Source organism: Caretta caretta, chromosome 1 (genome assembly GCF_965140235.1).
Source record: "Caretta caretta isolate rCarCar2 chromosome 1, rCarCar1.hap1, whole genome shotgun sequence".
In the NCBI taxonomy this organism is placed as follows: Eukaryota; Metazoa; Chordata; order Testudines; family Cheloniidae; genus Caretta; species Caretta caretta.
In genome coordinates, this window is record NC_134206.1 from 264,797,793 (window position 1) to 264,815,443 (window position 17,651).

General features: G+C 44.1%; 1 protein-coding gene across 6 annotated transcripts in view; it reads left to right on the forward strand.

The window, feature by feature from the left end:
- The window catches only part of GRIN2B (glutamate ionotropic receptor NMDA type subunit 2B), a 285,971-nt gene that overhangs the window by 44,430 nt on the left and 223,890 nt on the right, over window positions 1-17,651 (forward strand). For all 6 annotated transcript variants that reach the window (XM_075124252.1, XM_075124250.1, XM_048835352.2 and 3 more), the window contains one exon: window positions 6,599-7,027. In XM_075124252.1, the coding sequence (XP_074980353.1) occupies window positions 6,617-7,027 (411 nt within the window). In that variant the 5' untranslated portion in view covers window positions 6,599-6,616. The remainder of the gene's footprint in view (window positions 1-6,598; window positions 7,028-17,651) is intronic.

Sequence of the window (17,651 nt, forward strand, 5' to 3'; positions counted from 1 at the left end):
AGATAGGTGAATTAACATCTGGTCTGACAGGACTCGTTTTTCCCCCTCAGCAGGTCATTCATACCTTGATACAGAATCTGAGAATGCATTTTCATCATACACACATAACTCCTTACATTACTTCTGGGGGAATTTTGTGCCAAAAAATTAAAAATTTTGCACCAAAAAATTAAATATTTGCTACACAACATTTTAGAATTCTGCAAAATACTGCATATTTTATTGTCAAAAATAACACAATATAATCTTGCCATTTTCCATTATGTTGGTAATTTATTTCAAAATACCTCTCAGCAAGTATGTCTGTAACAATACAGATAACAAAAAAGATTCAGGAAATGTTTCTGACAAATAGATTCCTTATTAGGCATATTAACACAGAACTGTGAGTAATAATTCATTTAAATTACAATACAGAACTGTATTTCCTGCACCCCTCAGAAGCAGTGGAAAGTCTTGGGGGAGTTGGGGGTAATGGAGCAGCTGAGGGAGAGGAACGTAATAGCTGAGAAGGAGCCTGGGAGTGAACCAGGACGTTTGTTGGGTGTGGGTGGGAGAAGTATGGAACAGTTTTTTTGTGGGGGAGGGATTTTTAGGGAGTTGGGGAGCCTCCCCCATGCAGATCGTGACTGACCTCTAGCCGCTCCCATTCAGTCAGGCCCATCTGCCCCTGTCCTCATGTGGCCTGCACTCCCCTCCCATTCAGCCCCTGGCTCAATGCTGTTATCCCACTGGCTCCTGTGCCCCCATCCCAGTCTGTCCCCCCCACTAGCCCTTCGAACCCATCTGTGTGAGCCCCCAGCAGCCCCATGTGCCCTGCTCTGTCCCCCCACCATCCTCTGCCTCCTCACCTGGCCCTGTGGATAGGGTGCTGTGAGGAATGCAGTCTCTGCCCCCTCCCTATCCACAGCTGGCTGCTCCAGCCCCTGAACTGGCTGCCCTCTCTTCTGGTGCCAAACCATCCCCTTGTGGGCAAAAGATGTAACTGCATCCAGCATAATGTATTTTCTGCAGGGAAAAAAAATCTGCAGGGGACATGAATTCTGCATGTGCAGAGTCTCCCCCGGAGTATTACATTGTATCTCTACATACATTTCACAACAATATTAGTAACAAGTGTTACCCTGGCTTTCATTTAAGTCCTCACATGACATTCTTTATTGAACCAGAATGTACATACCAGAATCAAGACATTCCTGTAACCCCATTGTCAGTTGGTATTAAGGGATTCTTTGGTCACAGGACTGTCACACAACTTTGCGAATGGATCACAATCCTGACTTGCATCCCCCTACTATTTCAATCCTGGGTGTCTGCTTAAAGCCACCTAACATGACATATGACTTAAACCAGATCTGAACTTCAGTTCTCAGAACTGACAAGTTAGTGTGTTGAGATAAGGCTCCCATTAGTCCCACCCCTTCCTTCCCAGAGTTCTCCTCCACTCTCACAGTTCATTTAGGGAACAGCTAGTGTAAAAGATTAAATATACTGAAGTATTTTTCTCCACCATGTAAACATAGAAATAAAACTCTTCTTTGGTGTAAGAATATAGGAGTTCCCTTTCCAAAACAGCTCAGTGGCTTGTCTAGTATGGTATCCCACCTTTTACCCTATTTGAACAAACCAATGGCCCAGCTAATCCAGCATCCTCTCACCTGTTATATGTAATGCCAGATACTTCAAAGGCGGGTGTAAACACCTATAATGCATCTAACTGTACTGTACTATACCAGTGGTGAGGTGAATTTCTTCCTGATCCCACTGGTGATCTGCTTATGCCCTGAAGCATGAGTGTTGTCTTTGTATTCATTGTCTGCCATAGTACAGACTAAGTTAAGAAGTTAAGCATGGTTCAGTTAAGGTTATATTCAGGATTAGCAAAGGGTTAATATTAGAGTTAAGTTTATGCTTAGCATAGTGCTCAGGAGGGTGACTATAGTTAGTGTTGTAGTAGGGCAGTGTTTCCCAAACTTGGGACGCCGCTTGTTGGCTTGGAAAGCCCCTGGCAGGCCGGGCCGGTTTGTTTACCTGCCGTGTCTGCAGGTTCGGCCGATTGCGGCTCCCACTGGCCGCGGTTCACCGCTGTAGGCCAATGGGGCTGCAGGAAGTGGCACGGGCTGAGGGACGTACCGGCCGCCACTTCCCGCAGCCCCCATTGGCCTGCAGCGGTGAACCGCGGCCAGTGGGAGCCGCGATCAGCTGAACCTGCGGACGCAGCAGGTAAATAAACCAGCCCGGCCCACCAGGGGCTTTCCCTGAACAAGTGGCATCCCAAGTTTGGAAAACACTGTAGTGGGGCATTAGGTTATGGTTAGCACCAAAATCAGGCTTATGATTAGGGATGGGTCAGGGCTAGATTTGATTCAGAAGTGAGGTTAGCAATGGAATTAGGGTTATGATTAGGAATATGGAATTTGAAGACATGCTACCTGGGACTGTGACCTCAATCATAGATTCATAGATACTAAGGTCAGAAGGGACCATTATGATCATCTAGTCTGACCTCCTGCACAACGTAGGCCATAGAATTTCACCCACCCACTCCTGCGAAAAACCTCTCACTTATGTCTGAGCTATTGAAGTCCTCAAATCGTGGTTTAAAGACTTCAAGGAGCAGAGAATCCTCCAGCAAGTGATCCGTGCCCCATGCTACAGTAGAAGGCGAAAAACCTCCAGGGCCTCTTCCAATCTGCCCTGGAGGAAAATTCCTTCCTGACCCCAAATATGGCGATCAGCTAAACCCTGAGCATATGGGCAAGATTCACCTGCCAGATACTACAGAAAATTCTTTCCTGGGTAACTCAGATCCCACCCCATCTCACAGGCTAAGCAGGGAAGGGCCTAGAAAGCATTTGGATGCAATACTTCTGAGGTGCTGTAGGAAGTGATGTTGGCAGTTGAATAGGTGATGTGCTTCTTCCTGAGTCAGCAATGAACTAATTTCCTAGCAAGGTTCCCCCTAAGATGGTATCCTGATAGCAAGCACTGTGCACTCAGCTATGTGTGCAGAGCAGGGGAGGCTTCCTGCACCAGTAAGAATCTTCCTCCTAGCCCGGAGAGAGGTCTCCACGGTTTTTCCTCCTGTGTCTCTCTCTGGATGAAGCAAGGGGATGTTGGGACTTCCCTTCCTGCTGCTGCCTCTGGCTGGGGGGTGGGTAGAGCTCATTGGAGTTCCCCTTCTGCCTGTTGCTGCCTCAGCAGCTGACACAGCTATGGGGAAATGAGCTGGATTGTATAGCTCCCCCTACGTTACCAACAAGAATGGCTAACGGAATTCCAGTTAGCAGGCCTCACTCTGTCCTCAGTTCCGTCTGGGTAACTGTTTTCCAGCCTTAGCTAGTTACCTTGTGTACTGTTCTAATGACAGCCTATTCATAGTTACATTTGTTAGTTGAAGGATAAGCTGTTTTGTGTACTTGACGTATTTCGAAATATTGTATAGAAGTATCTGCAATCACTGAGCTGTACTTTGTCCACACCTCCATATAATTTTCTATTAATATTTGTCTCAGATGTAATCTGTATAAAAAAACAGTGTAAAGTGAAGATCCCATGGCATTTTGAGGCATTATCAGTCCTAAAACCTCTCTGGAGTAACCTGTAAATTGCTGAGTTCCTTTCTGCCCATCCGATCCAGGAAGAAATTAAAGATTCCATGGCTTTGATGGGAAGAAAAATGGAGGTAACTGTGGTGTGTTGCCCAACATTTCCTCCTTCAAGAAAACAAGTCTGAGTGCAAATACAGAACAGCTGCCATGTTTGTCTGCCTACCTCCTGCATTGCTAGTCTCCATCTCAGTGCTTTGTAAAGCATTTCAAAATAATCAGTATGAAAGGGGTGTGCTGTAAAACCAGATTCTATTCTCTGGGCATCACAACTAGCCATTGCATAACCAAGTGCATTATAATGTGTGAAAATAAGTAGAGAAATCACAGGAGACGTATTTTAAAGAGAACAAATATAACATTAAGGCGAGTGAGCGAGAATAGAGTGCATTAAAGTTAATAAAGCATTGTAGTTGTGAGGACCACGTTTCACTGTGAAGGAATCTAATTTAGCAACTTGTAATTGGAGGATAACAGTCCTGCTGGAATGAAGTTAGCTATTCATTTTGCTGAACTCTTGAAGTGTCTCACTCCTTCTTGTGAGCTTGTTCTCAGAAGGAGAATCCAGTAAAAAGGCTGGAGCTGATTGATGTTTCACATGCACAGGATCTCAGGAGGTCATCTAGTTCAACTGCCTGCTCAAAGCAGGGCCAATCCCCAATTTTTGCCCCAGATCCCTAAATAGCCCCACTCAAGGATTGAACTCACAACCCTGGGTTTAAGCAGGCCAATGCTCAAACCACTGAGCTATCCCTCCCCCTGGTCTGTTCAGCCTCTAAGTGGATTTGGTTCCCTCTGTGAATATTTATTATCTGTTTATTAATTTAGTAATATTAATGCAGTGTGTGCACTCTCTGCCTGCCCTGGGCAAGAGAGACCAGAAAACTGAATTTAGGTCTCCTCCATATCAGGGCAGAAAACTAGCCTTTAGGTGACCATGCAAGCAATATTGTCCTGTTAGCCTCTGGCTCTGTTTAGGACAACAGAACATATAAAGGAGGGCGGGTTGTTCTCTAAGGTCCTACCAGTCTCATTACAGCTGTTATGAATATCTATCTGTGTAACTGGCGAGGGGAGGAGATTTTGATAGAGGTAAGCAAAATAATGAATGGTATAGACAGGTCCAGTTGGATCCTCCTATTTACGCTCTCACAATACCAGGGCAAGAGAGCAGCTGGTGCAGTTTAGAAGACATCCTGGTGTACGCCATGTTTGTTTAACCATTGCAGAATGGAATCTTGAGGTGAATAGCTTAATGAGCTTGATAGGGTTGAAGAACAGTCTTCCATAACCTGAAATACATACAACTGCTTGAGAAAGTGATGTGGGTGTTTGGTCTGAGCGTGGAACGGAGAACCAGGAACTCCTGTATTCTAATTCTGGCTGCTCCTGACTTCCTCTATGGCCACCGGCTAGTCTGGAACAAAGCTCTCTGTGGTGGTTTGCAGATCTGTAAAGTGATGATAATACTATTTACCTCAGAGAGGTGCTGGGAGGATTAATTAGTTAAGGTTTGTAACGTGCTAAATAAATGCTAAGGATTATTACAAAGAGACTGGATATAACCTATAAACTATACTGTAGGGAACGGTCCTGCATAGGGATGGACTGATGATGGAATAGGACTCTTCCATTTCTAACTTCCATGGTTTTTAAAAAAAGAATAGACATTTGCAGGTTATGAATCATAGTAACATCTGTGGATACACTAGAAATGAAAATGTATGAGATTTATTTATTCTTGTGCTTCAGAGCAAAGAGGGTCACCATCTGGTGTAGAAAGGAAAATCTCCCCCATACTATAACAATCTGTAATTGGCCATGCGCACTATCAACATTTGGCCCCACTTCAACCCCTTTTTTTTAAATAAGTGAATTTAGCATTGGTGAAAGGGGCCCAAATGACAGTCTCACAGATTGAAGTCCTGTATTTATCCCCAAGGTAAGTGGATTATGGGCCATGGCAGCCCCTGCCAATACATCCCAGCCTTGACCTGGAAGGATTATACTGAGAGCTGAGAAAGGAGTTCTGAATCCATGACCTAAGTAGGCTTTGACTCTTTGCTTATAGTACCTAAATGTGGGCAAACTGGTGCCAATTATGTGATAATTGCTTTTGTGCTGGGGACACACATTGAGACATAGGACTGACATCTCCAGCTCATTTCATGTAGGTAACTGGACGTCAATTAGAGGATAACAACTTTCAATCACTGTTGACTTGGGCCTGAGATGAAATGCAGGCTTAGAGATAATGTGCTTTGTATTTTCTGGCCAGTCCCTTAAGCCATCCAATTCCCTCCCCGCCACTTCCTCCCCTCCTCTTAATTGTCAAGTAAAGGTTGCTCTCAGATGGCCTGATTCAAAACCAACTGAAGTTAATGGAGAGACTCCTGTTGATTGGGCTTTGGATCAGGCTCAGGGAGTGGATATCAGACAAGATGGACCAACGGTTTGATCCAACAGGAGGTGATCTAATGCAATGCTTGTCAACCTTTCCAGACTACTGTACCCCTTTCAGGAGTCTGATTTGTCTTGTGTACCCCAAGTTTCACCTCATTTAAAAACTAGTTGCTTACAAAACCAGATAAAAAATACAAAAGTGTCACAGCACACCATTACTGAAAAATTGCTAACTTTCTCATTTTTTACCATATAATTATAAAATAAATCAATTGGAATATAAATTTTGTACTTACATTTCAGTGTATAGTATACAAAGCAGTATAAACACGTTATTGTCTGTATGAAATTTTAGTTTATACTGACTTTGCTAGTGCTTTTTGTGTAGCCTGTTGTAAAATTAGGCAAATATCTAGATGAGTTGATGGTACCCCCTGGAAGACCTCTGTGTAGCCCCAATGAGAAAGACTGGTTTAATGGATTAGATGCACCAATGACATACATTAGAGGCTGAGTGCTATACTGACTTCTCATTTAATCTCTTCCTTTTCTCTCTCTCTCTCTCTCTCTCTCTCTTTTCTTCTCAGGGAGTGTAAGAGCTGAAGATGAGGCCCAGGGCGGAGTGTTATTCTCCAAAGTTTTGGCTGGTGCTGGCAGTCCTAGCAACGACGGGTGGTGGGGCCCGTGCCCAGAAGACCCACCCCAGTATCGGCGTTGCTGTCATCCTGGTGGGGACCTCAGACGAAGTGGCCATCAAGGACGCCCACGAGAAAGATGACTTCCACCACCTCTCAGTGGTGCCCCGAGTGGAACTGGTGGCCATGAATGAGACAGATCCCAAGAGCATCATCACCCGCATCTGCGACCTCATGTCAGACCGGAAGGTTCAAGGTGTGGTGTTTGCTGATGACACAGACCAGGAAGCCATTGCTCAGATCCTGGACTTCATTTCTGCCCAGACTCTCACGCCCATCCTTGGCATCCACGGAGGCTCCTCCATGATCATGGCAGACAAGGTAGACATTGGCTTTCTTCCGTTATAGATCAGGAAAGTGGGGTTTGATATCCTGAGAAATAACATAACCAGTGGTCTGCAGATGGAATCTCACTTGGCCAAATGATTATGTGCTTGGAGAGAGTCACTTTCAAGGAGAGATTAAAAAAAAGCTAGGTGTGTATAGTGTGGCTGAATTACATCTATAGAAAAGATGCGAACTGTGTAGAATTATATGAGAGAGACAAGCTGGGTGAGATAATATTTGTTAATTGGAGCAACTTCTGTTGGTGAAAGAGACAAGCTCTTGAACCCCACATAGCTCTTCTTCAGCTCATTCTTCAGGAATTATATGAAGCATACAAAGATCAAGGAGAGAAGGGAGTTGCTAAAAGGGATCTGCAAAGGATTTAAATATTTTATTCTTTTTTATGATGTTTTGTGACCATTTATAACCACTGTATTTTTTACTTTTTGCCTTCACTGGTTTAGCTGGAGAATCACTTGGGGGTCTCAGGATGCTTACTGTGAACTCTCACATATTAAATTAGTTATTGGGTTAAATAGGTGTTAACCAAAGTGTCAAAACACAAAACCAACCCCTCTCCCCCTTCCAAAAAAAAACATCCAAAAACCCAACCAGTTTGGCTAACAACCCTTTCTAATTTCAACTGTGCATCTTTCATTCTCTTGTATTGTATTGTCATAATTTCGCTAATTCTTCAGTCACCATAGTATACCAGTGCAGACAAGTCCTGAATTTTGAATGTGAAAAAACAGCAGGCCTGATTTCCTTTGAACTGCAAGGCAGGTCTCAAACTTGTCCCTGTAGAGTTGCTAGGTAGGGGACACCTCCATGCTGCCACTCATGATCTGCTCTGGCAACAGACCAGGGGAAGTCCCACCTCATGGGGTCTGACAGATGGCAGAATCATGGCTCCTGATTGACTCCCTGCCCCTTATCCACCCAAGAGGCATTCTAGGAATGGTCCAGGCAATAGTATGGGTCTCCTGTGGCTTCCACAACCACTCCTGTTCTGGAACTCCTGGTTTTGACCTTGGCTGATTTGGATCTTGCCTCCTGATCTGGATCCTGAAACCTGACTTGGGCTCCGATCCTTGATATTGACCCCATCCTGCAACTTGACTACAAACTCCTCTGCTATTCCCTGCCTCAGGTTTGACTCTGCTCTCACCAGCCTGTTCTGCTCAGCTGAGAATTCCCCCAGCTTGAGCGATCTTCTACCTGGTATAAAGTCAGTGTAGCTGGGCCTACATCTTGGGTGCAGGGAAGAATCTGGGCCAACAACTCTTCTTTGGCAAAATCTTTTCTGGTCTTCTTTTATACATCACAAAGCAAACAAGAATACAAGCCATTTTATTCCTTTGCAGGTCACCTTTCAGGGGATCTGAGAGACAGCAAGACATAATCTGATGTAATTGAATGTGGTGGGGGGGTGGGACTTAAATTGGATAGTAAGGAAACATTTCCTTGGAGTGAGTTCTATTAGACTGTGGAATTTGGGTGGGCTGAATTTTTTGTTGTGAATAATTTTTTTCCATTTTTTTTTCATTTTTGGGACTAAATTAATCACAAATATATTTCTCAGTCTTTAATCAGCTTTAGAAATAGGGATAGCTCAGTGGTTTGAGCATTGGCCTGCTAAACCCAGGGTTGTGAGTTCAGTCCTTGAGGGGGCCATTTAGGGATCTGGGGCAAAATTGGAGATTGGCCCTGTTTTGAGTAGGAGGTTGGACTAGATGACCTCCTGAGGTCCCTTCCAACCCTGATATTCTATGAAAAAATGGATAAGTGATATTCAGGAAGTAATTGAGTTAATACAAAATAATCGCTGAATAAATGACTCTCAAATAATCCCCCCCCCCCCTTTTTGCCCAGCTCTATGTAATTCAGGCAACAATTCTGTGGCCTTGATTATCCACTGCCTTGCACCTCGTGAAGTCATCTACACCTGTGCAGAACGGGTGTAAAACATTAACAGAGTGGAAGGGTGGCATTATACAGTCACTTTGCATAAGTACAAATGACACCACCAGGCCCAAAGCATTGAAAAATTGTGAGTTTAAACTTGAAGGGGCAAATTCCAATTTAAGATTATACCAGTAGAAATCCAGAGTAACTCCACTGGTCGTGGTGCAATCAGATCAGATTTACACTGGTGTAACTTAGAGCAGAATTTGGACCATGGAGTTGTTTGAAGAGCTTTTACCCTTCCATAGGTCTTTCCTTGGCAGAGTAACATTAGTCCTATTATTGTATGTTGCCCATTGACTTCTATGGGAAATTCTGGTAGGACCATGAGGGGGCATGAAGATGGGGCCCAGTGAATATAAAAATCGCTTTTACCAAGCTTCCCATGTGCAGCTTTTGAACAGGGTAAGCAAATCAAATAAAGAGATTCCAGTTTTAGAAAAATTGTATAAACATTTTCTTTACACACTATTTAAAATGGCTGACCATTAAAGCTTCTGACTTCTCATGTGGCTAATGGATAATATTTATTTGGCAAATTGAATAAAATATGTTATATATGAAATATCTGTTATATTTCTTTACAATAATGAAGTTATACTGGTAAGTGCTTAATGATCCATTTCCACACAGCCTCAATAAATACGGGTTGGTTTTTAGTCTCAGTACTGGAAATGAGTTGTATAATTATGGTTTGATCCTGCAAGGTGCTGTGTACTACCTGTGAAGTGCTGAGCATCCTTATCTTTGACAAGAGTCAGTTCTGGCTGAGGTTGTTCACCATTTTGCAGCTTCAGACCCTTATTTCAACTCCATAATCCTGTGCTTGGTTTCGTATCTATCTGTGGAGTGGTACGGATCAAAACCTATGGAACTGCACAAAACAGAGTTGTGCAATTCCTTAGTGTGACAGGCAAGATTCTATTTTTTTAAAAAACACTTGGCCAAATCTAACCCTGTTGCATGCTGTGCCTGTTAACTTTTGATTCACTTCAATCGAGACTAGACAACTGGTGCCTCCCCATACTGCGGGGGGAGTACAAGCTAAAGGGGAGGACACGTGACCTCCCCACATGTCTCCTCCCCATTCCATCCCCAGCCTGGGGCCCCCACACTCTCCCGGCCCCACATTACCTGTGTGTGTGTGGTGGGGGGGGCATGGAGGCAGGCTCTGTCCTCCTGCTGCACCGGCTCCCCTCTGGCATGTTTGGCTTCTGTCCCTGGCAGCCAGGCCCAGGCAGGGAATGGGATGGAGCCAGTTCCAGTCACTGCTCTGTGCAGAGTAGCCACCTTCCTGGGAGAGAGCCTGGCTGCGGGTGGGGGGCGGCAGCCCTGTCCCTGCTCAGGCTCGGCTTCTGGGGACAGGGGCTGAGCATGCCAGAGGCGGGGACTCTGGCTCACTTGGCTGCTGTCCCCTGAAGTTGATCCTGGGCAGTAGGCAGCCCCCCTGCTGCTGCAGCAGGCGCTCTCCCAGGCAGCTGTTGTGTTGCACCAGGCAGTGTCCCAGCGCGGCCAGAAGAAGCTATGTCCCCATCCCTTCCACTTCCCGCTCAGGCCGGCTGCTGGGGTAAACCTGCATGCCCCCCTGCTGTGTCGCCTCTCGGAGAGCAAATCTGTGTCCAAGTACAAAAACCTATGTTAGTGCAACATTAAATTGGAAAATTTGAACCCAAAAAGGCAGGAAATAAAAAAATAAGTTTCCAAACATAAGAGTGGCTCTGCTACATTGTGCATATCTATACCTATATCTATTACAGGTTAGACTGATACGTATATGCAGTGGTGCAAGTAGAAATCATTTCTTGCTGGTACTGCACTCATGGGATGGACACAAAGGGGGGCACGTGACCTCTGCACGTGACCCTCCATATGACTCCTCCCCGCCCCCAATTCGGGGCCCCCATGCTTTCCCCATCCCCTCCGACACCCCCCTTTGTATATACAAACATCAACATGCTTAACTAGTCATTTTCCCTCAAATATGTAGTATTCAGTCTCTTAATATGGGAGTTGGGTGAGGAGCCATTTCAACATATGTATGACTTATTAAAAAAAAAATTTTAAGGAGAACTGTATCCTAAACTGCTTTATGGTATTGTACCCAAACATTGCATTTCAATGAGAGATTCAACTTCATTTATACGAACAGAACAGACTCCTGAGACTCTTACCAGTTCACAAAAGTGGTCTATACTCATGCAAATAGTCCCATTGTCTTCAATGGGATTGATCAAATGATTAACGGTTTACAGGATTAGGTTCCAAGTTTGTAAATTGTTCTGGATGAAATTGACAATGCCTGAGCTGTCAGATCAGAAGGAGCTTCTTTCGAATAAAGGCGGATAGATGTGTGATAAGTCTTAGCTCCGTTGCTAAGATGAGGAACTTATTTTCAGCAAAGTTCTTGGCAGATTCCTGAGGCAGCTGGTTTAAGGCTGTCAGTGTCCAGCATTATAATCTTCACTTATAGTTCTCTCACCCACAAAGATGGAAAATGAGGCATTTGTTTTCTTTATTTTGCTGCTCCAATTCCAGTTAACAAAATGCATATTAGTCTAGTTTGGCTGCAAAAGGAAGAATTCTATGTATGCTGGGGACAACACCTGATTCCCGTCAGGCTGCAGAACTGGGCTGACATCAGAATCCAAACATCCTCTGGTCAGTGCAAGCAGAGGCATTCCTCTAATGATTTGGACTTGATGTGATGCAGTATGGATGTCATGGATAATTCAGACCAATGGGGAGAAACAGAATCAGAAACACTATTTAAACACCTTCCATCCTCCCACCCCTCCCCTCTTGAGGACTCCTGAGCAAAGAGCACCATACATATGCTAACAAACTTAAACAAAGTCTTTGTTTAAATTTGTTAGCATATGTATTGTGCTGTTAAAGTCATTTAAAGAATGAATGCCCCTCCCTAGCTGTGTTCTGCTCCTTTGAGGAGCAGAGCGCAGCCCCCGCCCCCCCGCCCCGGCCCCGGGGGTGGGGGTGGGGGGCGGCTAGCCCCAAGTCTTTCGGGTACTCTGTATCTGCTAAGGTTTCAGAGTAACAGCCATGTTAGTCTGTCTTTGCAAAAAGAAAAGGAGTACTTGTGGCACCTTAGAGACTAACCAATTTATTTGAGCATGAGCTTTCGTGAGCTACAGCTCACTTCATCGGATGCATACCGTGGAAACTGCAGTAGACATTATATACACACAGAGACCATGAAACAATACCCCCTCCCACCCCACTGTCCTGCTGGTAATAGCTTATCTAAAGTGATCATCAAGTTGGGCCATTTCCAGCACAAATCCAGGTTCTCTCACCCTCGCTCTCCCCCCCCCCCCCCAAACTCACTCTCCTGCTGGTAATAGCCCATCCAAAGTGACCACTCTCTTCACAATGTGTATGATAATCAAGGTGGGCCATTTCCTGCACAAATCCAGATTCTCTCACCCCCTCATCCCCCTCCAAAAACCACACACACAAACTCAATCTCCTGCTGGTAATAGCTTATCCAAAGTGACCACTCTCCCTACAATGTGCATGATAATCAAGGTGGGCCATTTCCAGCATAAATCCAGGTTTTCTCACCCCCCCACCCCCATACACACACAAACTCACTCTCCTGCTGGTAATAGCTCATCCAAAGTGACCACTCTCCCTACAATGTGCATGGTAATCAAGGTGGGTCATTTCCAGCACAGATCCAGGCTTTCTCACCCCCCCGCCCCCCGGGAACATACACACACACACAAGAGTTTATGTGTGTGTGTATGTTCCCGGGGGGTGGGGGGGGGGGGTGAGAAAGCCTGGATCTGTGCTGGAAATGACCCACCTTGATTACCATGCACATTGTAGGGAGAGTGGTCACTTTGGATGAGCTATTACCAGCAGGAGAGTGAGTTTGTGTGTGTGGGGGGGGGGGGGCGGAGGGTGAGAAAACCTGGATTTGTGCTGGAAATGGCCCAACTTGACGATCACTTTAGATAAGCTATTACCAGCAGGACAGTGGGGTGGGAGGGCGTATTGTTTCATGGTCTCTGTGTGTATATAATGTCTACTGCAGTTTCCATGGTATGCATCCGATGAAGTGAGCTGTAGCTCACGAAAGCTCATGCTCAAATAAATTGGTTAGTCTCTAAGGTGCCACAAGTACTCCTTTTCTTTTTGTACCTGCTAAAAATCTCTTGCCAGTACTGTGTACTGGAGGGTACTGCCCTACTTGCACTCCTGCATATATGATAAACACTAAATGTAACATGGCAGAATTAATTATTCTGTTGGAACCTTAACTTTTGTATTACCTGACTGCTTTTGTTCAAATTCACATAATTAATATTGCATTAATTTCGATTTTGTATGTAATATTTATTTTTACTGGATTTCTCTGCATTTTGTCCATTTTGTGTGAGTGGTGTGTGTGTGTGTGTGTGTGTGTGACATATATAGTTTCTTGCACACTGTTTTGTTGTTTGCTTTTCCTGATGCTAACACACTTAATTCCAATATAATATTATAAATAATATAATACAAAATAAAAAAGAAAAGAAATGAAAAATCATTTTGAAAGGAAAAATCAAACCATTTCATTCAGAAAATATTGAAATGGCATGTTTCAACATTCTCAGAACTACTTTCCTCTCCCCCCCCCCCCCCCAATGAAATTTCAGTGTAATTGACATGATTTTGCAAAGTGTTTCAGTTATGCTGGAACTATGTTCTCTGATGGAAAATTGTTCCATCAAAGTTTTTCTGACCAGCTCTAGTAATTAACAATGAAAAACTATTTTTATTGTAATAGTTGCTATTACTCATAAAGCCCCCCAGAAGTATTAAATCAATTTGTGCCATCCCCAGCCAGATGAGAAGATTAGTTTCTTGGTTCTGGAGCACGCAAGACCTTTATTACAATCCAGAGCAGATACTTGTCTCACAAAATTTGAATTAATTACACTCAAATTTCTCCCTGCCCCAAACAGGCCTCAAAATGAAATTGAAAACCTGGAGTGTGAAATTGACCAGCGCTGCTGCCTTAGATCCTCATGTCATTCCTCAGTAACCACGGGACATAGAGAAACAACTCTTTCCAGGGAATCTCTTATTCTGTTTGCCTTTTCTTTGCTTCATTAACCACATTTAGAGGGAAAGGACTATGAGGGAAGTTAAGGGAATTAAATACACACAGCCTGAAAAAACAGAGGGTACAGGAAGAGATAAGATTGTAGTATATAACTCTTTTAAGGGCCTTAAGGAATTGATACATGAGGATAGATTAAAAGAGCTAAATATGTATATTGTAGCTTGACTAAATAATGACTACAGGTAAATGTAACTAATGTGTTGTGCCTAGATATATACCAAGGAGAGAGAGAAACAGTTTAGGTTGGTCTAAACGCGGTGTAACTAGGAGCAATGGGAAGAAATTGAGCAAAGGGATCATTAAACAGAATATCAAGAGAATTTTCCAAATGGCAATCTCTATTAGATGTGGAGTAATCTCCTCAGGGAAAGATGGAAACCCCATCACTTAAACTATTTCAGATTTGGAGTGGATAAAACTCTGGAAAATGCACTGCAAGGGAAAAATCCTGCCTTAGCTAGGATGAGTGTGAAGAAAAAATGAACAAGCTGAGAGAGAAGAGCAGGCCAGAGAGACACAAATGGGGGAGGGAGAGCTACAAAGGGGGGGGGGGTGGTCCTTCTCCTGAACCTCACATGATCAAAGAAAACAAGTTTCATTAAAATACAACCTGTGAGACAATAAAAACAAACAAACCCTGAAATGATTATTTTCCTTTCGGTGCTGCAGTGCAAGGTATCTGCAAGGTTCCTTATGCTAATTAGAAACATAAAGTTCCAGAAGAAAGCAGGAGGGAAGAAATAAGGGCAGCGGAGTTGGGTGGAGAATGTAAAGTTAGGAGAGAAAAGGAAGGCATTGTAAAACCAGTCATATTCATCCCAAGGAGGCATTGTGGCCAGTGCATAGGGCACAGGTCTGAGAGTCCAGAGACCAGAGTTATACTCTATAAATGGCTTGCTATATGACATTGGGTAAGTCTCTACTGCTGTTTCTCCATTCACAAAATGGAGATAATGGTACTTTTTAAAACTGCTTTGGGATCTACAAAGGCAAAGCTCTAACTGCTATGTATTGATTAATGAATTATTCTAGTTGCAGTCAATGTGATGCTTTATATAAAATTCTAAAATTCAGGAGAAGAAGCTGTAGCCTCTAATAATGGGTAGTTGAATATCTCTGGTGTGCACGAAAGATTATTATAGGAGGGGCTGGTCATAGAATCATAGGTTTAGAAGGGACCACAAGGGTTATCTAGTCTGATGCCCTGCCAAGATGCAGGATTTGTTGTTTCTTAGCCATCCAAAACAAATGACTGTCTGAAAATCTCCAGTGAAGGAACTTCCACAACCTCCCTAGGCCATCTGTTCCATTGTGCTACTGTTCTTAAAGTTAGGAAGTTTTCCCTGAGATTTAATCTAAATCTGCGATGCTGTAGTTTGAACGCATTGCCTCTTGTCCTGCCCTCTCTGGCAAGAGAGAACAACTTTTCTCCAACTTTTTTTATGACAGCCTTTCAAGTATTTGAAGACTGCTATCATGTCTCTTAATCTCCTCTTTTCCAAACTAAACATACCCAGTTCATTCAGTCTTTGCTCATATGGCTTGCATTCCATCCCTTGGATAATCTTTGTTACTCGCCTCTGGGTCCTTTGCAGTTTCTCTACATCCTTTCTTTACATTGTTGACCAAAATTGGACACAATACTCCATCTGAGGCCTAACCAGTGCCGAGGAGAGTGGTACTATCACCTCCTGTGGCTTGCATACTATGCCTCTGTTAATGCAATCTAAAATTGCATTTGCTTTTTTTGCAACAGCATCGCATTGCTGATTCATGTTGAGGTTGTGATCCACTACAACTCCCACATCCTTCTGAGCAGTGCTGCTGCCAGGCCAGTTTCCCCCCATTCTGTATCTGTACGTTTGGTTTTTCTTCCCTAAGTGTAGCACCTTACATTGGTCTTTGAATTTCATTTTGTTGTGTATAGCTCAGTTCTCCAATGTATCAAGATCCCTCTGAATTTTAGCTCTATCCTCCAAAGTATTGGCAATCCCCCATCTTTGTGTCATCTGCAGACATGATCAGGATGCTCTTTACTCCTACATCCAGGTCATTAATAAAGATATTAAACAACACTGGACCCAGAACAGATCCCTGTGGAACCCCACTTGAGTTCTTCCTCCAATCCGACATCATTCCATTAATAGTTACTCTTTGTTTGTGGTTGTTTAACCAATTATGTATCCATTTAATGGTAGTTCTGCCAAGCCCACATTTCTCCAGCTCACTTATCAGAATGCCATGTGGGACTGTGTCAAAAGCCTTGCTGACGTCCAGGTATATTATGTCCACTGCATTCCCCCATCCAGAAAATCAGTTACCCTGTCAAAGAAGGAAATCAAGCTGGTTGGCACAATTTGTTCTTGGTAAATCCATGCTGGCTGCTAGTGCTCACATCTTCCGTGTCCAGGTATTTGCAAATTGAATGTTTTGTACATTACTCTAGTAGCTTCCCAGGTATCGAAGTCAAGCTGACCTGTCGATAGATCCCCGACTCCTCCTTTCCCCCCTTTTTAAAGATGGACACTACATTAGCCTTTCTCCAGTCTTCCAGGACCTCTCCTGGTCATCGCCCATCAGCATTGTGATCAAACATGCAGTCTACTGACGACCATTGTGCCAGCCAGAGTGACCACGGTTGATGTAGTGTAGTGAAGTTCCCAGATCTGCCTCAATCCTGCAAATCCACAAATCTCTGGAGTGGCACTGTGGACGGCACCAGCTAGGGTGAGGGCATGCACCCCTTCACACACTGATGGAGCGCTTGAGAGCACGGTGTGCAAGGGTGTTTTTGTCCATCCGGGCCACCTGGCCAAAGAGCATACAGTGCTGCTTTTGAATATAATGAGTGAGCGAAGGAAGGCCAGATCTCTGCGAAATTGACATTTCACACAAAGTCAAACCACTTTATGCTCAGGATGTGGTGCTGACAGTGCCTATGGAATGCTTCTAACTGCTCCAGGTCTGCCCTGTAAGAGGCTCTAGGTTTCTGACCCATACAGTAATACAGGTACAGTACAGGTTTGATAGATTCTGGACTTTGTTTCAGTGCAAGGATGTTTTTGCATCCATAAGCAAGAATGGACTTCTTGCAGGAGGTGGCAAGGCCTATTTGCCGAAGCACATGCGGTTTCCTGTGACTGTTTAAACTCTGTTTAAAGCCAAGATAGATGACTTTGTCAGTGTTGTCCCTGGTACTTGACCCCCCTGCACCAGCAGAAGAGTCCCTGGGAATGGGGATGGTGTCCCTAAAAATGAAACCCCTCTTCATCTTCCCAGTCAAGAGGAGACAACCAGCCATGACAGACTGTGATAACAGCACCAAGGTTAAAGCTTCTGCTATTACCGACCCCAGGAGGGTGGGAGTTTTCTGCACTCATAGGATGGGCATGATCTGAATTCTGCTTCGGGAAGGTGCAGCCCCAGCTACCCCAACTTCCAGGAAGTCCAAAGCAGGAACTAGGACTGATGGCTAGTTGGGGGAGGAGAGAAACGGAGACTGGGAATATGGCTTGGGAGATTGGG